Source organism: Mirounga leonina, unplaced genomic scaffold (genome assembly GCF_011800145.1).
Source record: "Mirounga leonina isolate KUSES-001 unplaced genomic scaffold, KU_Mleo_1.0 Mir_174, whole genome shotgun sequence".
NCBI lineage: Eukaryota > Metazoa > Chordata > Mammalia > Carnivora > Phocidae > Mirounga > Mirounga leonina.
Window position 1 is genome coordinate 73,161,684 of NW_023270451.1, and position 23,445 is coordinate 73,185,128.

Genomic DNA, 23,445 nt, shown 5'->3' on the forward strand with positions numbered 1-23,445 from the left:
ACATGTATTCTCTTTTCTTCATTCCTTCATGTGAGGGGCATATTCTGCAGTAGATTCCTGAGAGAGAATGCACGGAACATAAAAAAAAAATTCGAGATCTTTCACGTCTGAAAAGGTCTTTTCATGTACCTTCACACTTAACAGGAAGATATGGAGTTCCAGGATGAAAATAAATTTCCTTCCGAAATATCTTCAAGCTTCAAGTCTTGCTTTTGAGAATTCTGAAATGATTCCGATGCCTGATCTTCATTTGTAGCCTACTTTTTTCCTCTTTGGAAGCTTGTAGAACTTCTTTGTTTTCAGTTTTCTGTTTAAAAATAGTTTGTGCCTGGCACTCAATAGGCCTTTTTAATCTGGAAATATATCCTTTGGTCTTGGGAATATTCTTCAATCATATTTCTGAAATAACTTTCCTTCTATATTACTGTGGTCTATTTCTAGAACACTAACTTATTTAGTATTTGACCTCCTGGATTGATCCTCAAATAAAGTTATCTCTTCTCTCAAATAAGAATATTTATTAAATAAGAATATCTCCTTTGTCTTTTTGCACTACTTTTTAAGAAATTTTCTCAAATTCATCTCCCAACTCTTTCCTTGTTATTTCTGCTATATTTTAATTATTATTAACAGTGTTTATCCTTCACTGAATTTTTTTTAGACTACCCTGTTCTTGTTTCATGAATGCAATATCCTCTGTTACTTCTGAGATGAAAGTAACAGTAACTTTGTCAGAGTTTTCATCTCTTTGGCCTGTCTGGCTTCCACATGAGTCAACATTGTATGATGCTACATCAGTACACTACCTGTGTTCCCACATCTGCTGTTTCCACCAGGTATTTTTCTCAGAAATGCTGCACTAAAAGAACATACAAAGACAGTCTAAGGAATGACCAGGTAGCCTATGCCTTAGTTTAGGGAAACACGGAAGGTCTTTTTGATCCTTTTAGGCATGGCAACTAGGACCAAAGAGAAACATTAAACTCTCTTGGTTTGTAAAACCTGCCCACTCTCTGCTTCTCAAAACACTAAAGCAAAGAGGCCCTTTACGTAAACAAGCAGGTTTCATTTGTGCACCCCAACCAGGGCTTGCTTCAACCAACTCCCCACCTGCATCTCCAAGTTTACTTAAATCATCTTGATTTGCCATTTCAGAGTGGCCTCTACAGGCCATCTTCCAGCAGGGCTGGGCTATGTGTAGATGGCAGCTTCATGGCCTTCTCCAGGCATCGGGCAACACTTGAGGTCCTCCTGTGTTAACACAACCACTGAGGCTGGTCTCCAGAGATGTAAAGATTTGCTGGTCCCTGACTAAGACAGGCAGCTTCATAACTACATGTGCTAAGTGTGCTCAGCACACTCTCTGGCAAGGCTAAGCCAAGACTCTGTGTGGTCAGCACCGTCTACTGTCCATGACCCACAACAGCCATGAGACAAGCAGGAGCAAGGTCGAGTAGTCACAGACCAAGCAGAAGTTCTAGCAGTTGTAGTTATATTAAGTCAACAAGAAAACAAAAAAAATCCTCCCGGTCTGACTTAACAGTAAAGACCGCAGCTAAAGATTATAACTTAGAAACCCTAAAGGAGGTTGTCTCATAATTATTTAATATAGATTTTTTTCTTTCTATAAATGTTGGAGAGCTTTGGTGCCCATCCTTAGACAATCTCTCATCTTTTCTGTTGACCCGCTCTTGTGATCTCATCCAGTATTACTTTATAAATAACATTGTATATGTTATATAACTCTCAAATTTATATTTCCATACCAGAACCAAATTTGAATATTCACCTAACTAATTTCTCCATTTAGATTTCTAATAGGAATCTCAAACTTAACATGTCTAAAACGGAGTTCCTGATCTTCTCAAAAACCTGTCCCTACTGAGGTCTTCCCCATCTCAGTCAATGGCCATTCTTTACTTCCCTTACACACTCACCAACTCTTCTACTTGTCCTGTATAGTGGATATTAAACCTTATGAATCTTTTTATGTCTGGAAAATATTTTATTATGCTTTTACATGTGAATAAAATTGAGAATTCAAGTCATTTACCCTCAAAAATTTGGAAAAACAAATTTCTCAATTATTTTCTTTTCCATCGTTATAGAACAAAAACACCAGTATCAGTTTTATTCTTGTTCCTTTGTAGTCTCTGCATTTTTCTCCCATAAGCTTTGAGAACTTTGTCTTTATTCTCGATACTCTAAAATTTTACAATTCTATTAATAGATGTTGATATTTTTCAGTCATCTTGTCTCCTACTCACACAGCCCTTCTAAGGACAACTGCTTTTCACATGAAATTTCCTTCTAGTGGTTCTTTATTCCTTCCCACCCATTCTTATTTCACTGCTTCTGTAAATTCTCTTAGCAGATTAGAACCAGATCTTTTATGCTGCTTAACTTCTCTTTCATGCTTTTTAAAAATATTTTTGTACTATATGCTGCAAAAAAAAAAAATACTCAGCAAAATCTTCCAACTTATTAATTTGTTCTTAAACTTTGTTCATTCATTCTTCAGCCCACCCATAAGATTATTCATTTGCAAGATCTCTAATCTGCTCTTTAAAAAATGTTCCTTCTATATAGATATGCCATTCTCTTTTATTTGTTTGAGAAGCACCAATGACCCTTTTAAATGTTTGTTTGCTTACTTATGTTAGGTTCTTTTATTTACTGATTTTTGGTACTGATGTTGGTATTCCTGAAATGTCTGTTAATTCTTGGTTCTTACACATTTTTACATGTAAGAACTCTGTCAACCAGTCTATAAATGCTATTTCTGTTTACTGCAGGATGCTCTTTTGTGACTGCAAGGAGGACAAACTGGTGGACAGAGTATATCAATAATTCATCTTCTGAGCACAGGAGGTCTTAGTTCCTCCAGGGTATCTCCATCCACCTTAAGGCTCTGACCCAAATTTATAATCAGTGTTGCAGCTAGAGAGCATCTGTCTCTGCTACATGGTATAAAAGTTAGGTTGGACCCATATCTTGCTCCAATGCAACACTCAGGCAACCACACAGATACTTTCCTTAGGATCTTTTTTAAAAGCACCACTACTCTTACCTTTTCTCAGCAGCCTTATCCTGAGTATGTTTGAACTAATGCTTCTTTCTTTAAATTGATCCCAATGGCCTACTGTTTTTCCGATTCTTCACACTTGCTTATCCTCCCAGAAAGGCACACTTTTATTGATAACCAGCTCTGCTAAAATTATTTTGCTTTATCCTTAAAATTTTTCTACTTTTTTCTCTACTTTCTAAGAATTTAAAGTGATTCTAGGTAAACCCCTAAAAGTTAAGTGAATTTTTCTGCCATTTCCCCAAATAATTGATTTTTCTCTAATGACTATTTAACAAGTGGTCTTTTTATTAAGATTTCTTTTCATAGCACACCCAAAGAAAAAAAGAGATAAAGTTAAGAAGTCAAATGACGTCACAAGCTTTATAGTCGAGGGCTATACTAAAAATTACCACTTTCAACAGAACAGTTCAATACAATTGTCTTCTTGTGGAATGACCAGGAACCACTTTTTAAAATATGACTGAATGCTTAAAATCCACTAACACAAATTTATTACAAATTTTGACCAAAGCTAATATTAAGGTTTTCCTTTGCTTTTCATTCACATCCCTAAAATACATTAACTATACAAAAAGATATATTATATATACATTATAAATATCTATTACATATTATAGATATGTAATTATAGATTACATATAATTATAGATATATAGATATAGATATTATAGATATGTAGATGCTTATTTAAATGAGACCCAGGAATATTAAAAATCATAGAACTATTTAGAGCTAGAAAAGACTCAAAAGATTTATATTTGAATCCCAAACGTACTATCCACTAGCTGATGCCTGTGGACAAGTTACTTGAAAGGCCTAGTTTCAATGTACATTGGGGATAGCATTACAGCCTGGAGTTATTGTAAAGACTCAACAAATGAGTAACCATTACCTTCTGAAGCAGGATTTCTGTCATCTTAACCCATAACCTCTTTTAGTAAATGTCAAAACTTTTCCCCTATTTTGTACTAGAAAATTAAAGTGAATTTCCTCCCAGCTGAATGTGTTTTTCCAATTTCATACCATCCTATCTAAATCCACAGCCTCTCTACTCCTATTTCTCTTAAATATCCAGCACCACTGATCTTATGAATTTCTCCAGATTAGAAAGCTAAAGGTTAACCAGAGAGGTTATATGACTTTACCAAGGTCATATAGTGTTTTTCTACTTCATTATTATCTTAAAAATATAATGTTACACATAAAATCACCTGAGGTTTGTAGATTCTTTTAAATCTACTTACTCATATGCATGGGGCAAAAAAACTGTACACAAAGTTACTTTGGAGTATTTACCTTTCTACATGCAGGACAAAGCCCATTTTCATCAGTGCGAATTCGATGCCAACAAAATCGGCAAATCTGATAGCCACAGGTGCAAGGAAAAAAGTTGATATCATCTATCTCCAAGGGCTCCATGCAAAGAGGACATTCCACAGGGTCTTCCTTCGCATCAGGACTGCGAGACATCTTCACGTTTATTAAACAGCAGCAAAAGTTTATAATAACTTAAGGGAGAAGGAAGTTCAGCACTGAGAACTAAACTGTAGAACTTCAAAGACCTGCATGAGAAGAAACAAAGTATACTGTTTACTACTGGGGAAAAAATGGCATTTCAACCATCTGGAACCATATTAACAAAAAATTAGTTAAAACATTAATCAAACAAATTTTGCTATCATCTCAGATGAGATTTCAGAATAGAATTCTGAAGTTGTTTTGAATGTCAAAATAAAAAGTCTAGCATTACTAATCTTTTGGATTCAAGAGGAAGACGAAAGAACTTCCGCCTTTCTACATAAAACATTTAATACTAACCTAGTACCTAATCATAGCACATTTTAGGGAAATAAATAACATACAGCCTTAAAACACACTCTACACTGTCTCATCTTTGACCTAAAAGCTAGTAATGCTGCCATATAACTAAAGGAGTATTACAGAATTCTAAAATATGTCAGAAAATAAATGTGTTTACAAAATAAACCTAATGAAATAGAAAAGGCTTCAGTCATCTATAATTACATGTTAATATCAAACCTTTACCACAGAAAAAGACTAGAACTGAAAAAACATGCCATAGAACCCAATGGTTTACAATCAAATACGTATTATTATGCCAGTGAAAACTTCTGGTAAAATAAGCACATATAAAACAAAAAAAGTATTTCTACGGTAATGGTACAAAATCCTACAAAAAAAGGAAGGGGGAAGAAACCAAAAAGATTCCATACTCCAAAGTGTTTTGAAAAATTAAATAATTTATTTTAGATTATGGGGAGTTGAAAATCTTTATGTAACAATTTAGTAAAGTCAATGGTAAATTATAACATTATGTTGAAATCACTATTTTAGCCTCCAAAATATAAGTCAATGCAATCTCTATCAAAATAACAGGTTTGTTTTTTTTTTTTTACATAATTCAACAAACTGATTCTAAAGTTTATAAAAAAGAGTAAATGCATACAAACTGCTTTAAAACTTCTGGGGGGGGGAAATGTGGGAATTTGTGCTATCAGATATTGAACTGTTACAAAGCTAGAGTAATTTTAAATTTGACGGGTACAAAACTAGACAAAAGATTAAAGAACCTAAATACTCTAGAAACAGAACCATGAATTTATGAGATTTTAATATTTAGTAACAGTGACATTCACAAGTCAATATGGTAAGGATAGAACAGTTTATAAGCAATAATAAAATTCTGGTCTATCTACTTTAAAGACAGATCTACATAGAAAGATATGGTCAGGGGCGCCTGGGTGGCTCAGTCGTTAAGCGTCTGCCTTCGGCTCAGGTCATGATCCCAGGGTCCTGGGATCGAGCCCCACATCGGGCTCCCTGCTCAGCGGGAAGTCTGCTTCTCCCTCTCCCCCTGTTTGTGTTCCCTCTCTCGCTGTGTCTCTCTCTGTCAAATAAATAAATAAAAATCTTAAAAAAAAAAAAAGAAAGATATGGTCAACTTAGTAATGTGGAAAGAAGAAAACACAAAATTAAAGGCAAGCAACAGAGTAAAGGATATATTCACTATATATAATGAAGAGTTAGGGTCCAGAGTATATAAACAAATCTCACAAAGCAATTTTAAAAAGGCAATTAAGTCAAACAAAATGAGAACAGAAGACGACGAGTAATTCCCAGAATTACAAATAATTACAACATATGAAAAGATGATCAACCTCTCTGGTTAGTAAATAGTTGAGAGAGCATATTTTCCCCATTAGCTTATCAAAGAAGTTAGTCTCCCCAGAAAGTAAAGATTATCACTGATCTAAGTTCCTCTTTCAGAGAAAATAAGAGCACAAAAAGTACCTTGCCTTAAGCTGCCTGGCTCTTAAGTGGTGCAGCCTGGATTCATTCCAGCAAGTCTCAGCCCCTGAATCTGTGCTGTTAACCATGCCTTTATACCACTTTATAGAATCTATCCCACATAAATACACCGGTGGACCAAGTACTTTGCTCTGTTTGGCAGCACTGTTCCTAGAGCAGAAAACTGCAAAGTAACTGTCCATCAGTTGGGAAATCATTAACTAAATAATATTATAGCCATAAACTGATGTCTTGAATCAGAAGATGTCTATTATAAAGTTGTTGGGTTTTTGGTTTTGGTTTTGGTTTGTCTTAAAGCAAGCTGGAGGGGCGCCTGGGTGGCTAAGTCAGTTAAGCATCTGATTCTTGATTTTGGCTCAGGTTGTCATCTCCAGGTCGTGGGATCGAACCCTGCAATGGGCTCCCCAATTAGTGCGGAGTCCGCTTGGCCCTCTCCCTCTGCTCCTCCTCCGCACCCCCCACCACTTGCACTCTTCTTTCAAATAAATAAATAAAATCTTAAAAATATATTAAAAATTAAAAAATAAATCAAGCTGGAGATGCCTGGGTGGCTCAGTTGGTTAAGCATCTGCCTTCAGCTCAGGTCATGATCCCAGGGTCCTGGGATCGAGTCCCGAATTGGGCTCCCTGCTCAGTGGGGGGCCTGCTTCTCCCTCTGCCTGCCACTCCCCCTGCTTGTGCTCTCACTCTCTCTCTGACAAATAAATAAATCTTTAAAAATAAATAAATAAATCAAGCTGGAGGCTAACATAGACAATTATTTCCACATAAATATATATACCCTGTATGTATATATATTTGATTTGTTTCTCTAAGAAAATAAAGCACATAAAAGGTTATACACCAAAATGTTACCTTATCAAAAAAGACAAAATGGAGGTAAGTAGGAGATTTTATTTTTCAAATTAATTTTATTTTATAAAAATCTGTATTATCTGATTTGTTACAAAATATTCTTTTTGTATTTCAAATGGCAAACCTTATGAATTATTTTCATCTTTTGAAAAATTAAGCTAAATCTTTTATTTTTTTTTAAGATTTTATTTATTTATTATGTCAGAGAGTGAGCACAAGCAGGGACAGTGGCAGGCAGAGGGAAAAGCAGGCTCCCCGCTGAGCCAGGAGCCTGATGCGGAACTCGATCCCAGAACCCTGGGATCATGACCCGAGCCGAAGGTAGACGCTTAACCAACTGAGCCACCCAGGTGTCCCATAAATCTGACTTTTAATAATTAGAAGAAAAATAAAATATCTTCCTATGATGCTACAACTACTTCAAAATAAATTTTTTTAAAGACATGGTGTATGTATTTATAACCAATTCCAGAATCCTAGTTTGCAGACCCAATTTTGCTACTATCAGTTTCTTCATATATAAAATCAGTTTCTTCACATATTAAAATTAGAGCTGATTTCTAATAGCTCCTCCAACTTGAATATCCCAAACTATACCTGCAGGAAAAACAGACTCAAACACAGTCTCCACCAACATGAAACTAATTGAGAGGTGCTATCTACACTTCTAACGTACTTTTGATTGCATGACATTACTTCCACAACCAATAGCTTACTTGAGTTTTAGTGAGGTAATTTATGGGATGCTGGGAGGTAAACCGTTGGGATTTATGAATTGAAAAGCTTTCCAAAAAGTAAATTACCATAAATAAAAGATGACATATTGAATTTTTGCTTTTTGACTGCTTGTTTTTAAAAAAAAAAAAAACATTTTTAAGATTTTATTTATTAGAGAGAGAGAGAGCGCGCACAAGCAGAGGGAGGGGCAGAGGGAGAGGAAGAAGCAGACTCCCCGCTGAGCAGAGAGCAGGACATGATGCTCCATCCCAGGACCCTGGGATCGTGACCTGAGCCAAAGACAGGCGCTTAACCGACTGAGCCACCCAGGCGCCCCTAAAAAAAAAAAAATTTTTTTTTTTTAAAGATTTTATTTATTTATTTGATACAGAGAGAGAGAGAGAGAGAGAGCACAAGCACGGGGAGTGGCAGGCAGAGGAAGAGGGAGAAGCAGGCTCCCCGCTGAGCAAGGAGCCCGATGCGGGCTCGATCTCAAGACCCTGGGATCATGACCCGAGCCGAATGCAGACACTTAACCGACTGAGCCACCCAGGCGCCCTTAAAAATTTTTTTAAAGGGTCTGCAAGAATATGTATTTTCCAGTTTACAGGGAGGAAAGGAAACAAAACAGCAAGAAGTCCCTTAAAATGGTTAAAACAAGTGAGAGGGCATTTTGTACACTTCTAATACCATGGAGAGACACCATGCAAGCCTGTTGTCAAAGTAATCACAGAACTGGTAAAATGTAGGAGAGAAGTCTAATGTGGTAGAATGAACACTGGAATACAAAGTAAAAGAGCTGATTTCTGCCTCATCCCTCCACTAAATAGCTATATGATCTTGGTTAAGACACTCAAAAGCTCTAGGACTCAATTTATTCATCTGAAAAATGCTAAGGCATGCAAAATTAAACGAAAATTCAAGTACAGAGAAATTTCCTTTATGTAACACCACTTAGAAACTAAGCTTTAAAATAAGCTTTGAGGACTTCCTCCTCAGCGGGAAGCCTGCTTCTCCCTCTCCCACTCCCCCTGCTTGTGTTCCCTCTCTCGCTATCTCTCTCTCTGTCAAATAAATAAAATAAAAAATCTTAAAATAAGCTTTGAGGGCGCCTGGGTGGCGCAGATGGTTAAGCGTCTGCCTTCGGCTCAGGTCATGATCCCAGCGTCCTGGGATCGAGTCCCGCATCAGGCTCCCTGCTCCCTGGGAGCCTGCTTCTCCCTCTGCCTCTCTCTCTCTCTCTCTCATGAATAAAATCTTTAAAAAATAAATAAATAAAATAAAATAAGCTTTGAAATAAACTCTCTCCTCTCCAAATACCTTAGCCCAAATTTTCATTTAATAAAGAATAATTTTATTTCATAAATATTAATATTTATATTAAAATTATATATTGTATAAACTCTATAAATATTTAATATACTATAAATATTTATAGTATATTAAAATAAAAATAAAACAAAATGAGTTAAAACAATAAGATTTATAAAGGTATAAGACACAGAAAGAAAAGATGTTTTTAAATGAAAAAGGAAAGTCAAGTCAATGACTTCCTGGAGGAGGTGTGGGGGTTCTTAGGACAGAAGTGATTAGTTTTTGATTCGGTAATTAATTTTGGAAAAAAAAGAAGTTCATTTTCACGTACACGACCTAATCCTCACAGTGACTTGGTAAGAACACACTTATAAAAGGTGAACCTGAGGCTACGTGGTAAACCTGGCTCCCAGGGTTAAAACATACAATTCGAAAGTAAGACCACCAGCTTCAGAACCCATGCCCTCTCCAACATGGTAAGACAGAAATTATGATCACTGAAGTTGCAGCTGCATATCTGTGTATGAAATATACATTTCCAAAAAGTGAAAATGATGTTCCTTTTTCAAAAAAGTCAGTACTACAGAAAATCTCTACATTATCCAAGTTCTTATTCTCTAGATCAACTGAACCTAATACCACACAGTATAAATTGACAAAATATAATGCTCTTGAAACACCAAAGAGTAGTGAAGTACACAAAATAAAAGTACCGTACTCAAAACCATGCTCAAAAATCACTCATAAAGTGCTGCATACATGTTTTTGTGCTTAGGACCCTGTTCAAAAAATCTGCATAAAAATATACTGTAAAATCTAAAGTACTGTAGCCACTGTGGAAAACAGTTTGGTGGTTCCTCAAAAAGTTAAATATAGAGTTAGCATATGATCCACTTCTGGATATATACCCAAAAAACTCAAAGCAGGGACTTGAACAGATACTTGTACAGCAATGTTCACAGCAGCATTATTCACAATAGCTGAAGATGGAAACAACCCAAGTGTCCATCAGATGAATGGAAAATGTAGTGTACACACAGAATATATTCGGCCATAAAAAAGAGTAAAATTCTGATACATGCTACAATGTGGATGAACCTTGAAAGCACTGTACTAAGTGAAATAAGCCAGTCACAAAAAGACAAGTATCATATGATTCCACTGATATGAGGTATCTAGAACAGGCAAATTCACTGACATAGAAAGGAGAGTAGAGGTTACCGGGGGTTGGGGAGAGGGAGAATGGGGAGTTACTGCTTAATGGATACAGAGTCTCTGGTTGGGATGGTAAAAAAGGTTTTAGAAATAGAAAGTGGTGATGGTTACACAACACAGTGAATGTACTTAATGCCACTGAACGTACACTTAAAAATACTTAAAATGACAAATTTGGGGTTAGATATATTTTATAATAAAAAATCAAGAAAAGAAAAATATACACTATACACTTAAATGGGGTGTAAAAAGCACTTTTGAGAAAACTTTTCAAGTATCTGGTTCCCTACTTAAAGTCATTAGTCCTTTCATTTTTTGCCAATCTCACAGCTGATTTTGTCATAAGGTAAATGTGTATATGATGCAACTCCACTGCACTGCAAATTATACTGCTGGATATACTATACAACCAAAATATATTAACAACATGTAACAGAAAGCTACTTACAGGTATGAAATATATACACACACAGACTTTGAAGGGTATCCAGAATAGCATCTTAAGTGTCCATAAAAACCATATACTCGATATATATACATAGAACTATAAACTAACATTTTTTAAAACCTTTAAGTATAATACCACACCACTTACAGTTTACTTAATCACTGTTTTATGACTATAAAATTCTTATTTAACAACCAGTCCAATCTCACTAGAATGGAAACTTCAGGAGAGCAGAGAAATTAACCTGGCATATCACATTTACGATGGTACACCAAGCAGATACAATATGGCTGGTGGTAAAGAGTCAGTACTCATTTATTTGATGAATGAATAATGAAAAAAAGGAATAAATTGTTATATGTCATTTATGACTGACAACCTTCTTCAAAAATAGGAAACAACATTCTAAGTTACCCACTGTTTCTATATTAGGTACCTATTTCACAAAGCATGTTACTTTAATAATAAACTACACAAAGGCAAAAAACCAGACTGAACACTAGCTATGGACAGTTTGCTACATAAAAAAGCAAGGTAAGCTGACTGCCTAAATATCAACACTACTTCCCCATTTTAAATTAAGTACCAAATTACTAGTATACATATACCATGAATATACATACACCATGGAACTCAAGACTGTCTGTATTACCTTTAGGAACAGGAGGAAAGCTTATTTATGTTTTAGAAAAATACCTAAGAATTTAAAGTCTCCTTCATAAAGGTTAAGATGCCATTATACATAAAAGAATCAATTATGTGGGACTGCTTTTGACCTCTCCACCAACGTGTTCATTTAGTAAATTATTTTACTTCAGAAAATGTAAATCAAAATCAGCATCCAAGTCATCTCACACATTATAACATGTCCCCTCAGCATTTTTTGCAGAAGAGGTAGATAAGGGTGGAAGAAGATGAACCAAATCTTTTTCCAGTAGAAAGTAACCCCCAGGAGGGAAAAAACTGTCTTATTGGCATATCCAAAAATCTCAGAACAGTTGGTGGCATGTAACTATTTGTCAAGTGGAAGGACAGCAAGAAAGAAGGGATGGAAGGAAGGAAGGGAGCAGGTAAAGGAAGGGGAAGTACCTATTTATTCATCCATAAATGTGTAGGTACCTATCAGAAGACTCACTGAACAAAACTGCCAATCTTTTCAAGTCCATATGTACCAAATACATATTAGGCATAGTAACAGACTTCTCTGAACATCTCACTGAAAAGGCAAAGGTTTTATTTACTCATGATGCAATACTCAATACTAAAAGTAATTTGCTAATTTGCATGCATTCATTTGCAGCTGGAGGAATATGATCATTGATTTTGGGAGAGTTGTTATTAAAATTACCACCAATTTATCAGCTGAACAAATCAAAAAACAGCCAAGATGACAAATCATTCAAATCAAAGCAATAAGGAAATGCAACCTTTGCATACAAATATATTTTTTAAAAACCTAATATGAAAATTAAAATAACTAAAAACTGAAGACGATCATTTATGTGTATTATCAATTTAAAGAAAAAAAAATTTGCTACAAGTTTCCTTCCTGTAAAAAAAGTTTCCATACATATTTAAAATGATTCAAGTAAAAAAGATCTAACTTAGGGGCACCTGGGTGGCTCAGTCGTTAAGTGTCTGCCTTTGGCTCAGGTCATGATCCCAGGGTCCTGGGATCGAGCCCCGCATCGGGCTCCCTGCTCGGCAGGAAGCCTGCTTCTCCCTCTCCCACTCCGTCTGCTTGTGTTCCCTCTCTCGCTGTGTCTCTCTCTGTCAAATAAATAAATAAAATCTTAAAAAAAAAAAAAAAAAAAGATCTAACTTAAACCACTTTGGTAGAGACTTCTACACCACTACTTAAAGTACAGTATAATATAGAACTTAACAATGACTAGTCTTTTAAAACGGAAAGTTTAAAAAACAAAAGGTAAAAGCACATTTAAGCTCTCTTATCAAGAAAGCTAACGGCTGTTCTAACTGTACCCAGTACAACATAACATTTATTCCTTCTACTTACAAAGGCTCTCACTTTATTAGAAAAGTTAGACAGCTGACCAATGAAGTTTCTGCCATTCTAGCAGTTCTTTTGTACCTTCATTTACTGATTCAATAAAGTAGTTTTTCAGCTCTTGCTGTGTTTCAAATTCTGGTCTGTGTCTTTGGGATACATTAGCGACCCCAACAGACAAAAATGATCCTAAGGTATGAGGCAAATGAAGAAACACTTTCTCAAGAAAATCTAAAACTCAGGAAAAACAGAAGACTATAGTATTTGAACCAAAACCTACCCCTCTCTTTCCTTCCCCCTTACTGGCTCAGCGAGGCTGAAATTTCAGCCTGGTGCAGCCAGGAACAAAGAGGACCCTCTCACCACAGCTACCACTCCAAGAGCAATCTTCCCAGCAGGAGCAGGACGTCAGTATTTCTCATTCTGCTCAAAGCTACCTGATGCTGAAGCTAAGTTCCAGGTAAGTGCAGATAAGGGCACCTCTCTTCCACTCAACTGCCACGCACAGAAAAGAGGTCCTATGTTGCTGCTACATGTTGAAAATACTAGGACCCAGATTGTCCTCCACTCAGCTACTTTGGAAAGCAGAAGTCCCACACCAGGAAAGACAAGACCAGGTGACCTGAGACTACCATATGTACCTCCAAGAAGGGCTCAGTTCCTAAACTGGGGGTGAAACACAAAGAGAAAAGCACATCACTCTCTCTACTACCCAATTCCAGAGCCAGAGCCAAAGATTTTACCAGAAAGGTAAAGCAGGCCTTAAAACCAATAGCTCTGAATCTCTTCCAAAGAGACTGTTCCAATCCAACATTGCTTCAATGTTGACTCTGTCTGCAACAGAGTGTGAAGTTCAAGCCTAAGGGCAATCTCAAAACCTTGGGCATTGTGGTGAAGGACAAATGGGAGGAGATTCAGAAACAGGCTAACCTGTAAACCAGCTGGGATGAGCCCTCCTGGGGTCAGAACAAATTTCAAGCTCTGACTCAAGAACTATCCCTTCAAGTGAGCTCCAATTTTTTGGATCAAGCTGAGAAACAATTTATGTCCTAAGGCATTGTTGAAAACAATGGAGCAGGCAGGTGGCAATTAATGGAGCTTAACATCTGGGTGTGGTCAAGGAAAGAGGCAGTGAAAGGGAGCCCTGTGAAAAATCCCTGGGTTAATGTGGGCATATCCAAATCTGCACCCCCTAGGAACAACACCAGATGCTTAACACTGCAAGAGGGAAACAGACTTCACTAAAATAATCCACCCAGTAACTAAACAAATAAGCAAGTAACGGGGCGCCTGGGTGACTCAGTCATTAAGCGTCTGCCTTCGGCTCAGGTCATGATCCCAGGGTCCTGGGATCGCGCCCTGCATCGGGCTCCCTGCTCCGCAGGAAGCCTGCTTCTCCCTTTCCCACTCCTCCCCCTGCTTGTGTTCCCTCTCTCGCTGTGTCTCTCTCTGTCAAATAAATAAATAAAATCTTTAAAAAAGAAAAAAAAAAAACAAATAAGCAAGTAACACTCATAAGGGCTGAGAGGGGCAGGGGAGATCAGTATCCAGAGTTGCTACAATATTATATAAGATGTCCGTTTCCAATAAGAAATTACTAGCCACACAAAGAAATAGGAATGTATAACCCATATAGAAGGAAAAAAGCAGGCAATAGAAACTGCCTGTGTGAGCCACCAGATGTCGGATTTAACAAAGACTTCAAAGAGCCATTTACATATATATTCAAAGAACTAAAGAAAATCATAATTAAAAGTAACGTATGATGACAATGTCACATCAAATAGGGTGTCAATAAAGAGATAAATATTATTAAAAATAAACAATGAAATTCTGGAGTTGGAAAGTATAATAAGAAATTAAAAAGTCATTAGAGGGGCTCAACAGTGCATTTCAATTGTCACAAGAATGAACTGGCAAAATCAAAGACAGATTAATAAAGATTATTCAAGCCAAGAAACAGCGAGGAAAAAGAAAAAAGAAAACTGAACAGACCCTCAGAGAAAAGTAAAACACCACTGAGTGCATCAACATACACATAATGGGAACAAAAGGAGAGAAAAGGAGAAGAAAAAAATATTTGAAGAAATAATGGCCGTATGAAAATGAACTACAGGGGCGCCTGGGTGGCTCAGTCATTAAGCGCCTGCCTTTGGCTCAGGTCATGGTCCCAGGGTCCTGGGATCGAGCCCCACACTGGGCTTCCTGCTCAGCGGGGAGCCTGCCTCTCCCTCTCCCACTCCCCCTGCTTGTGTTCCCTCTCTCGCTGTGTTTCTCTGTCAAATAAATAAAAAATCTTTAAAAAAAAAAAAAAGAAAGAAAGAAAATGAACTACAGTGGGGCACCTGGGTGGGTCAGTCAGTTAAGCATCTGCCTTCAGCTCAGGTCATGATCTCAGGGTCCTGGGATCAAGCCCCACATCGGGCTCCCTGCTCAGTAGGGAGCCTGCTTCTCCTATCCCTCTGCTGCTGCTCTCTTTCTCTCTCAAATAAAGTCTTAAAAAAAAGAAAGAAAAGAAAAGAAAATGAATTACAGCTACACAAAACCACAGATGAACCTCACAAACAATGTTGAGCAAAGAAAGCAAGAAGAATATAACTGTGGTCATATACATTTCAACAAATAAAATATATTTCAGGGATGCACATAAGGTAATAAAAGTCAGACTACTGAGTGCCTCTGAATGAAAGGGAAAGGGTTATGAATGAGAAGAGATGTTATCTGAGAAATTCTGATGGTACTTGAAATATCCTATTTTTGACCTGGGTTATAAAGACACTTGCTGTACATGTTTTATATGTTTCTGTATATTCCTCAATTTTTTCAGTCTTAAAAGAAAAAGATAACAGCTGCAGGTTTCCCACAATGGTTAAAAATAATCTGCAGACCCAGAGAGCACAATATACCTAAGTGGGATCAACAAACCCACATCCAGCTACAAGACAGCAAAACTGCAGAACACTGAAGGTAACAAGAATCTTAAAAGCAGACTTTTATAAAGGACCTCTCACCCAATGGAATAATTAGAATTACAGCTGACTTCTCAACAGCAACAACTTAAGTCAGAAGGGAAAGACATACATAGATACTGAAAGAAAATTATCAACCTACTATTGTCTTCCTAGAAAAGAATAACCCTCAAGAATGAGAGTAAAATCATAAAACATTTTTTGAGATAATCAACATTTTCACATGGACTGGATACTAGATGATATTAAGGAATTACTGTGAGTTAGGGATAGTAGTAGTATTATGTTTATTTTTTTGTTTTTTTTATGTTATGTTAATCACCATACATTACATCATTAGTTTTTGATGTAGTGTTCCATGATTCATTTGTTTGCATATAACACCCAGTGCTCCATTCAGTATGTGCCCTCTTTAATACCCATCACCAGGCTAACCCGTCCTCCCAACCCCCCTCCCCTCTAGAACCCTCAGTTTGTTTCTCAGAGTCCATAGTCTCTCATGGTTCATCTCCCCCTCCGATTCCCCACCTTCATTTTTCCCTTCCTGCTGTCTTTTTTTTTTTTAACCTTTTTTAAAGCTCTTCTATAGGAGATACACTGAAGTATTTACAGACTTCATGATATAATATTTCAGCAGGAAAGGAGACACAGAATGGGGAAGAGATGAAAGTAGAATGGTAAAATGTAACTACAGAAACTATGGGATAGAAATAACTGGGTTTCATCACATTATTGGTCTACTTTCACGTATGCTCACAAATTTCCATGATAAAGAGCTAAAAATAATTGTTAAAAGAAGGCTAAATTAAAAATTAAAACAAATAAACAAAAATAGAGACAGTTTACCAGTAAGAGACCTCCACTGAAGGAAATTGTGAAGATGTTCTTCAGGAAGAAGGAAAATGATCTCACAATCAGAGATTAAAGAAGAGACAGTGAGGGGCGCCTGGGTGGCTCAGTCGTTAAGCGTCTGCCTTCGGCTCAGGTTGTGATCCCAGGGTCCTGGGATCGATCGAGCCCCACATCGGGCTCCCTGCTCCACGGGAAGCCTGCTTCTCCCTCTCCTACTCCCCCTGCTTGTGTTCCCTCTCTCACTATGTCTCTCTCTGTCAAATAAATAAATAAAATCTTTAAAAAAATAAAGAAGAGACAGTGAGAAAAGAATATGGTAAAAATGTATGCCAATTAAATCATGTACTTCTATACAGAACAGTATAATTTGTTGGATTTAACAAGCATAAAATAAAATATTAAGCAATAACAACATGTCAGGAGAAGAGCGATGTAAGATAAGCTCCCGTAAGGTCCAACTTTAAGAGGAATATGAACAGTAAAATTTCAAGGGTAACCACATACTCTCTATGATCTACTAATCCAACCTCCCTGTATCTTCCACACAGAAAGAGCTGCACACATACTAAGGCATATACAAACACTTCCAGCACTTTTTTGTAATGGCAAAAAAAAAAGGGAAACCTAAATGCCCATCAATAGGAAATGACAAAATTACAGTAAATCAATAAAAAGAAATACAACAGTTTAAAAGACTAAGGTAGATCTACATATACAAACACACTGAATGAAAAAATTTAACTGCAGGTACTGTACAACCTTTTTACATTAAAAAATCATAGAAAAAATTATATATAAGCTGGTAATAGTGACTACATCTACAGAAACAATGAAAGAAATGGTATGGATTGGAAACGAGCCTTGTGTATGAGTCTTGTAAAAAGACATTATATTAATGCATTTCTTCTATTATAGTACATTAATTTTTAAAAATAACTTCACAGTTAATAAACTTTGAATCCTTTGAGTACAAAGATCACATCTATTGTGTTCAACACTGTGCCACAGGCAAATGTATAGCAAATTATAGGTTCCCACAAGGGGGGGGGGGGGCGGGAGGATACAAAGAATGATTCAAAGGGAAAATGTCAAAATAGCAGGGTGACTATGTGCAGTTTCTTTTCTTCCTCCTATTTTCCAATTTTTAGAAAATAAACATTTACATTTATAAAGGGAAAAACTATTTTAAATTAAAAATTAAGTGCATCTGACAAAAAGACACAAAGTGATGAGACAAAAAAACTTTTGAATGTATAATTAGAGAATCAGCATGAACATGTTTCCTATTAGTTTAATGCTCTCTCAGAAGAAAGCGAGGAGTTAAAAAAATTAAAGGCTAAGCTTGATGAAAATATTATTAATAAGATAAAATCAAATCTGCATAAAATCAGAGACTAATTAGTGTGCTAATTAGTTCTCTACCATACTTACACAGGTTGTCAATAGAAGGAGTTGTGTATATCAGTGTATTTTCCATTCAGAAAAACAAAACAAAAATACCCCACAAAAAAACCCAGATCTATTTGGGGGGGCAGCACCTGGTAGAAGGGTGTGCCTATTTTATAGTTTTTAAGGACTGACCCAGAGAACTATTTGAAACAAATGAATCAAAGCATCAAAAATTCAAAACCCTCCTAGTCACTCTGAACATAAATTAGTCCTTTTAGAGATGTGTCTGTACATCAGTTTATAGTATACCAGTAGTAACAGATAAGATAGAAAAAAATCAAGCAAAAATACTAAACTGAAGTGCAAGAGCCAGTTTCATCCTCTCAGTATTACAAACAAACAAAAATGTTTATTAGCATGGTTAAGTGGGACCTCTTCTTTACTTATATCTAAATGTCACCCAGTCGCTTAGATTCTAACACCTCTTAAATCCTGATCCCAGGTTGCATGCTGCATGTTCCTCTTCCACCAAGAGATCAGTTCCAATTCATCCATCCCCAAATTATTTCACCTGCCACCACTTCGGTCTTCCTACTTCATGGCAAGCACTGACTGACTAATGAGGAAGTCCATCCTTTCAATTTTTGGCTGGGTGGGACACACTCCAATGTGCTTGTTTTATTAATCTTTAAATCGCATATAGGTATACTCTATACACATACTTTAAAATAAAAAGTTAAAAAGTCCATGATCAACAAGTGAAGCAATTTATAAAGAACATATATTTTTTTAAAGTATATTCATTTCTTAGAGCCAAATTATCTATTTAAATAACTATACATTTCAAATAGTATTGTGGAATTTAAGCCTATAGTTTAAAAAAATGACTAAAGGGGTGCCTGGGTGGCTCAGTAGTTAAAGCGTCTGCCTTCAGCTCAGGTCGTGATCCCAGGGTCCTGGGATCGAGTCCCACATCGGGCTCCCTGCTTGGTGGGGAGCCTGCTTCTCCCTTTCCCACTCCCCCTGCTTGTGTTCCTCCTCTCACTATCTCTCTGTCAAATAAATAAATAAAATCTTTAAAAAATAAAAATTAAAAAATTAAAAAATGACTAAAAACATATGTGCACCCAAATTCTGAGGAAATGGAAGATATTATTTACCTAACAGTGGAATAAAAAATATGCTAACTTATCCATACCATTGCCATATTAGAAACTAAAAGCCCCAGGGGTGCCTGCATGGCTCAGTTGGTTAAGCATCCAACTCTTTTTTTTTTTTAAAGATTTTATTTATTTATTTGAGAGAGAGAATGAGAGAGAGAGCATGAGAGGGGGGAGGGTCAGAGAGAGAGGCAGACTCCCTGCTGAGCAGGGAGCCCGACGTGGGACTCGATCCCGGGACTCCAGGATCATGACCTGAACCGAAGGCAGTCGCTTAACCAACTGAGCCACCCAGGCGCCCAAGCATCCAACTCTTATTTTGGCTCAGGTCATGATCTCAGGGTTGTCAGATTCAGCCCAAGTGGGCTCCCTGCTCAGCGAGGAGTCTGTTTGAGATTCTCTGCCCCACTCCCCCATCTCTATAAAGAAATAAATCTTTAAGAAAGGAAGGAAGGAAGAAAGAGAAAGAAGGAAAGAAAAAAAGAAAGAATCTAAAAGCCCATTTAAAAAAATCTAACACTCACTAAAAGAGAAGAGGTTCCAAACTAGGCGTCAGCAAATACTTTCTGTGAAGGGCTGAATACTATTTTATTCTTTGTGGGCCATACAGACCTGCAATCACTCAACTCTGCTGCTCAAGTACAAAGACAGCTGCAGACAATACATAAAGAAATGAGTGTGGCTGTGTTACCATAAAACTTATTTATGGACATTGAAATTTGAATTTCACTTAATTTTCCCATATCACAAAATATTACTCCTTTGATTATTTTTTCAAACACTTGAAAATGTAAAAACCCCTCCCTTGGGCCTTAGAAAAACAAGCAGCAGGGACCCCTGCTCCAAACTAACAGAGAAACCTCACAAATCCGAGCATGAGTCTAAGTCTTGGACTTCTTCCAAATCTATTTCTCTTAACCTTCTTCCTAAGGAAATCTTTTTTAGTATTATATTAAACACATGATTTCTCTCCACTCCAAGCATTTACTTTAACAGACCCCAATGAGTTGTTCCAGCATGCAACAGGAAACTACTAGCACTATTTTAGGATATAAAAAATTATTTCTGCATCTCCATTACTCTTACTATAAAATTTCACAAAACTTGAAGTAATTTGTAGACACAGCCTTGTTTTCCAATTAGATAAATTTCAGGAAACAAATACAGTACCTGAGAAATACTGACATGAAATACCTCCATACACAGCTACAATAAAACCAAGACCATTCTGAATAACACATGTTAAAGCAGTAAGTAAAACTGTTCTGAGTGATGTTAATCAACACTTACTAAATGTTTAGAAAATGCTTTCAATGTTGGGAGCCTCAGTAAGTTCCAAATAATCATACTACCTGTATACAAAAAATAAAAGAGAAAATTACCTACAAGTTCAGAATTGGGTGCAGTTTCATATTTCATAGGAGGAAGAAATTCAGATGGAGGTGCAAAAAGGAATGAAGAAAGTAAAATATGAGTAATGAAAAATGCAAAAGCAACAAAATAAAGACATGGAAGTTGGATAAAATAATTATTAGAGTCTAAGTTAAGTTTTAACAAGAAAGGAGAACAGCCAAAGGTAAACTAATGACTGGTATTACAAGGGAAGCAGCTGGGTTTTAACTGAAAACAGCTTTTATGAACAATGGTGGTGAGGGTTTGAAGGAGAAAGGGGGAATAAAAGAGCAAATAGCCAAAATAAAAAATTAAAATTAAGGGACGCCTGGGTGGCTTTGTCGGTTAAGCGTCTGCCTTCAGCTCAGGTCATGATCCCAAGGTCCTGGGATCTGAGTCCCACATTGGGCTCCCCGCTCAGCCTGCTCTCTCTGCCTGCCACTCCCCCTGCTTGTGCGCTCCCTCCCTCGCTCTCTCTGACAAATAAATAAAATCTTTAAAATAAAACAAAACAACATTAAAATTAAGTCACCATTTAGTTATCCACTTATAATCCCCCTCCCCACCCTGGAGTGAGGGGAGAGAATGGGATTTTTTGCAATATAGCTATAGTCTTACTATATGAAGTATGCAACCATTAGTTATTATAAAAACTACAGTGTATCTATTAATGGGAGGAAAGTTTTAAGCATCAAACTGTTGGTACTAACAATATACAGATATAATAACATGTGGTAGATAACTGTAAACAATGTTACTATACTTACACATGTGAAAGTGTTTAAACTTTGATAGTGGCTATAACTTCAGCAGTTTTTCACCAATTTTTTGGGACTAGGCAAATTATGTTAAACTGTTTGTAACATCTGCAATGCTTCTAGAAGCTTTAATGCACAAAACAGGAATTTTTTAAATGAGGTAATCCTGTGTTAAAGCAACAGGCATGTATAAGAATACATTAACCAGGGGCACCTGGGTGGCTCAGTCGGTTAAGCAGCTGCCTTTGGCTCAGATCATGATCCCAGGGTCCTGGGATCAAGCCCCATGTCCGGCTCCCTGCTCCACGGAGAGCCTGCTTCTCCCTCTCCCTCTGCCTATCTGTGCTCTCTCTGTCTCTGTCAAACAAAAAAATAAAATCTTTTTTTTTTTTTAAAGATTTTATTTATTTATTTATTTGAGAGAGAGAGAGAGAGAGAAACAGCATGAGAGGGGATAGGGTCAGAGGGAGAAGCAGGCTCCCCGCTGAGCCGGGAGCCCAATGTGGGACTCGATCCCAGGACTCCGGGATCATGACCTGAGCCGAAGGCAGTCGCCTAACCAACTGAGCCACCCAGACGCCCCGCAAAATAAAATCTTAAATGAAAAAAAAAAGAATACATTAACCAAGCAGCAATCTACATCAAACAAAGAACCACAGAAGAACTAGTTTAAAACGTTTCTGAGTAACAACCCAGACTACAACCTATTAGGTGAAAAGATCTGCTTAACTAGTAAAATTAGATTTATAAGATTATGTCTCCCAAAGACTATTTAATAAATAAATTAGCCTTACAGTAAGGAACAAGGATAAGTATTAAGTGCTTTGTACTTTGTAGGTGCTTAATAATTGTAGAGAAGGATGAGAGAGAAAAATAGGGAGACAAGGAGGAGGAAAACAGACAAAACATCATAAACTTAATACCAACACCTACAGATCATTCCCATGAAAACATAAATACAAAAATCCTAAATATTAGCAAAACCACATCAACAATATTAAACTAAGCAGAGTTTTCCCAGAAGTGCAAGAACATCATAATAGGAAACTATTTATCACCTCAAAAGATCAAAAGAAAAAACTGTGATCTCAAGAAACGCTAAAATATCATTTAATAAAATCCAATTATCTTGTCCTTATAAAAAAATCTCTTAATAAACTATGAAGAAAAGACTATCTTATAACAATAATGGATATCTACCCCAATACATCCTAATGATGAGACATTAAAGAGATTTCCACTAAAATCAGGAATAATATAGAACGCTATCATTACTATTAACGTTATTCGAGAATGTTAGATAAAATTTTTAAGTCAGGCAATATTATATGTAAAGTGCAATTCAAGGGGCACCTGGGTGGCTCAGTTGGCTAAGCGACTGCCTTCGGCTCAGGTCATGATCCTGGAGTCCTGGGATTGAGTCCCGCATCGGGCTCCCTGCTCAGCAGGGAGTCTGCTTCTCCCTCTGACCCTCCCCCTTCTCATGTGCTCTCTCTCTCTCTCTTTCTCTCTCTCAAATAAAATCTTAAAAAAGAGCAATTCAAAATAGACAATCTATAAAACAAACACAAATTACCAGTGTCATAATAAAAAAGGTAATTATAGATATCATAAATAGTAAAAAGCATAAATGAGAACATGAGAAGCAACTTTATGCCAGTACATTTAACAACTAACAGGAAATGTCCAGATTCTGTAAAAACACAACTTTTTATTATTTTCGTAAAGATTTTATTTATTTATTTATTTATTTGCAGAGAGAGAGAGAAAGAGTGCGCACAAGCTCCCTGCTGAGCAAGGAGCCTGATGCAGGACTTGATCCCAGGACCCTGGGATCATGACCTGGGTGGAAGACAGATGCTTAACTGACTGAGCCATGCAGGTGTCCCAAAAACACAAGTTTTTAAAACTAACCCAAGAATAGAAAATCTTGATTTTTCTCTAAATGTT

General features: G+C 36.7%; 1 protein-coding gene across 8 annotated transcripts in view; it reads right to left on the bottom strand.

Moving 5' to 3' along the window:
* Positions 1 to 23,445, bottom strand: part of CNOT4 (CCR4-NOT transcription complex subunit 4) — a 144,968-nt gene that overhangs the window by 77,217 nt on the left and 44,306 nt on the right. For 6 of the 8 annotated variants that reach the window (XM_035021165.1, XM_035021162.1, XM_035021167.1 and 3 more), the window contains exon 2: positions 4,385 to 4,650. In XM_035021165.1, the coding sequence (XP_034877056.1) occupies positions 4,385 to 4,558 (174 nt within the window). In that variant the 5' untranslated portion in view covers positions 4,559 to 4,650. Of the gene's footprint in view, positions 1 to 4,384; positions 4,651 to 20,635; positions 21,043 to 23,445 lie in introns of those variants that run through there. The other 2 variants (XM_035021164.1, XM_035021163.1) reach the window with 2 other exon arrangements.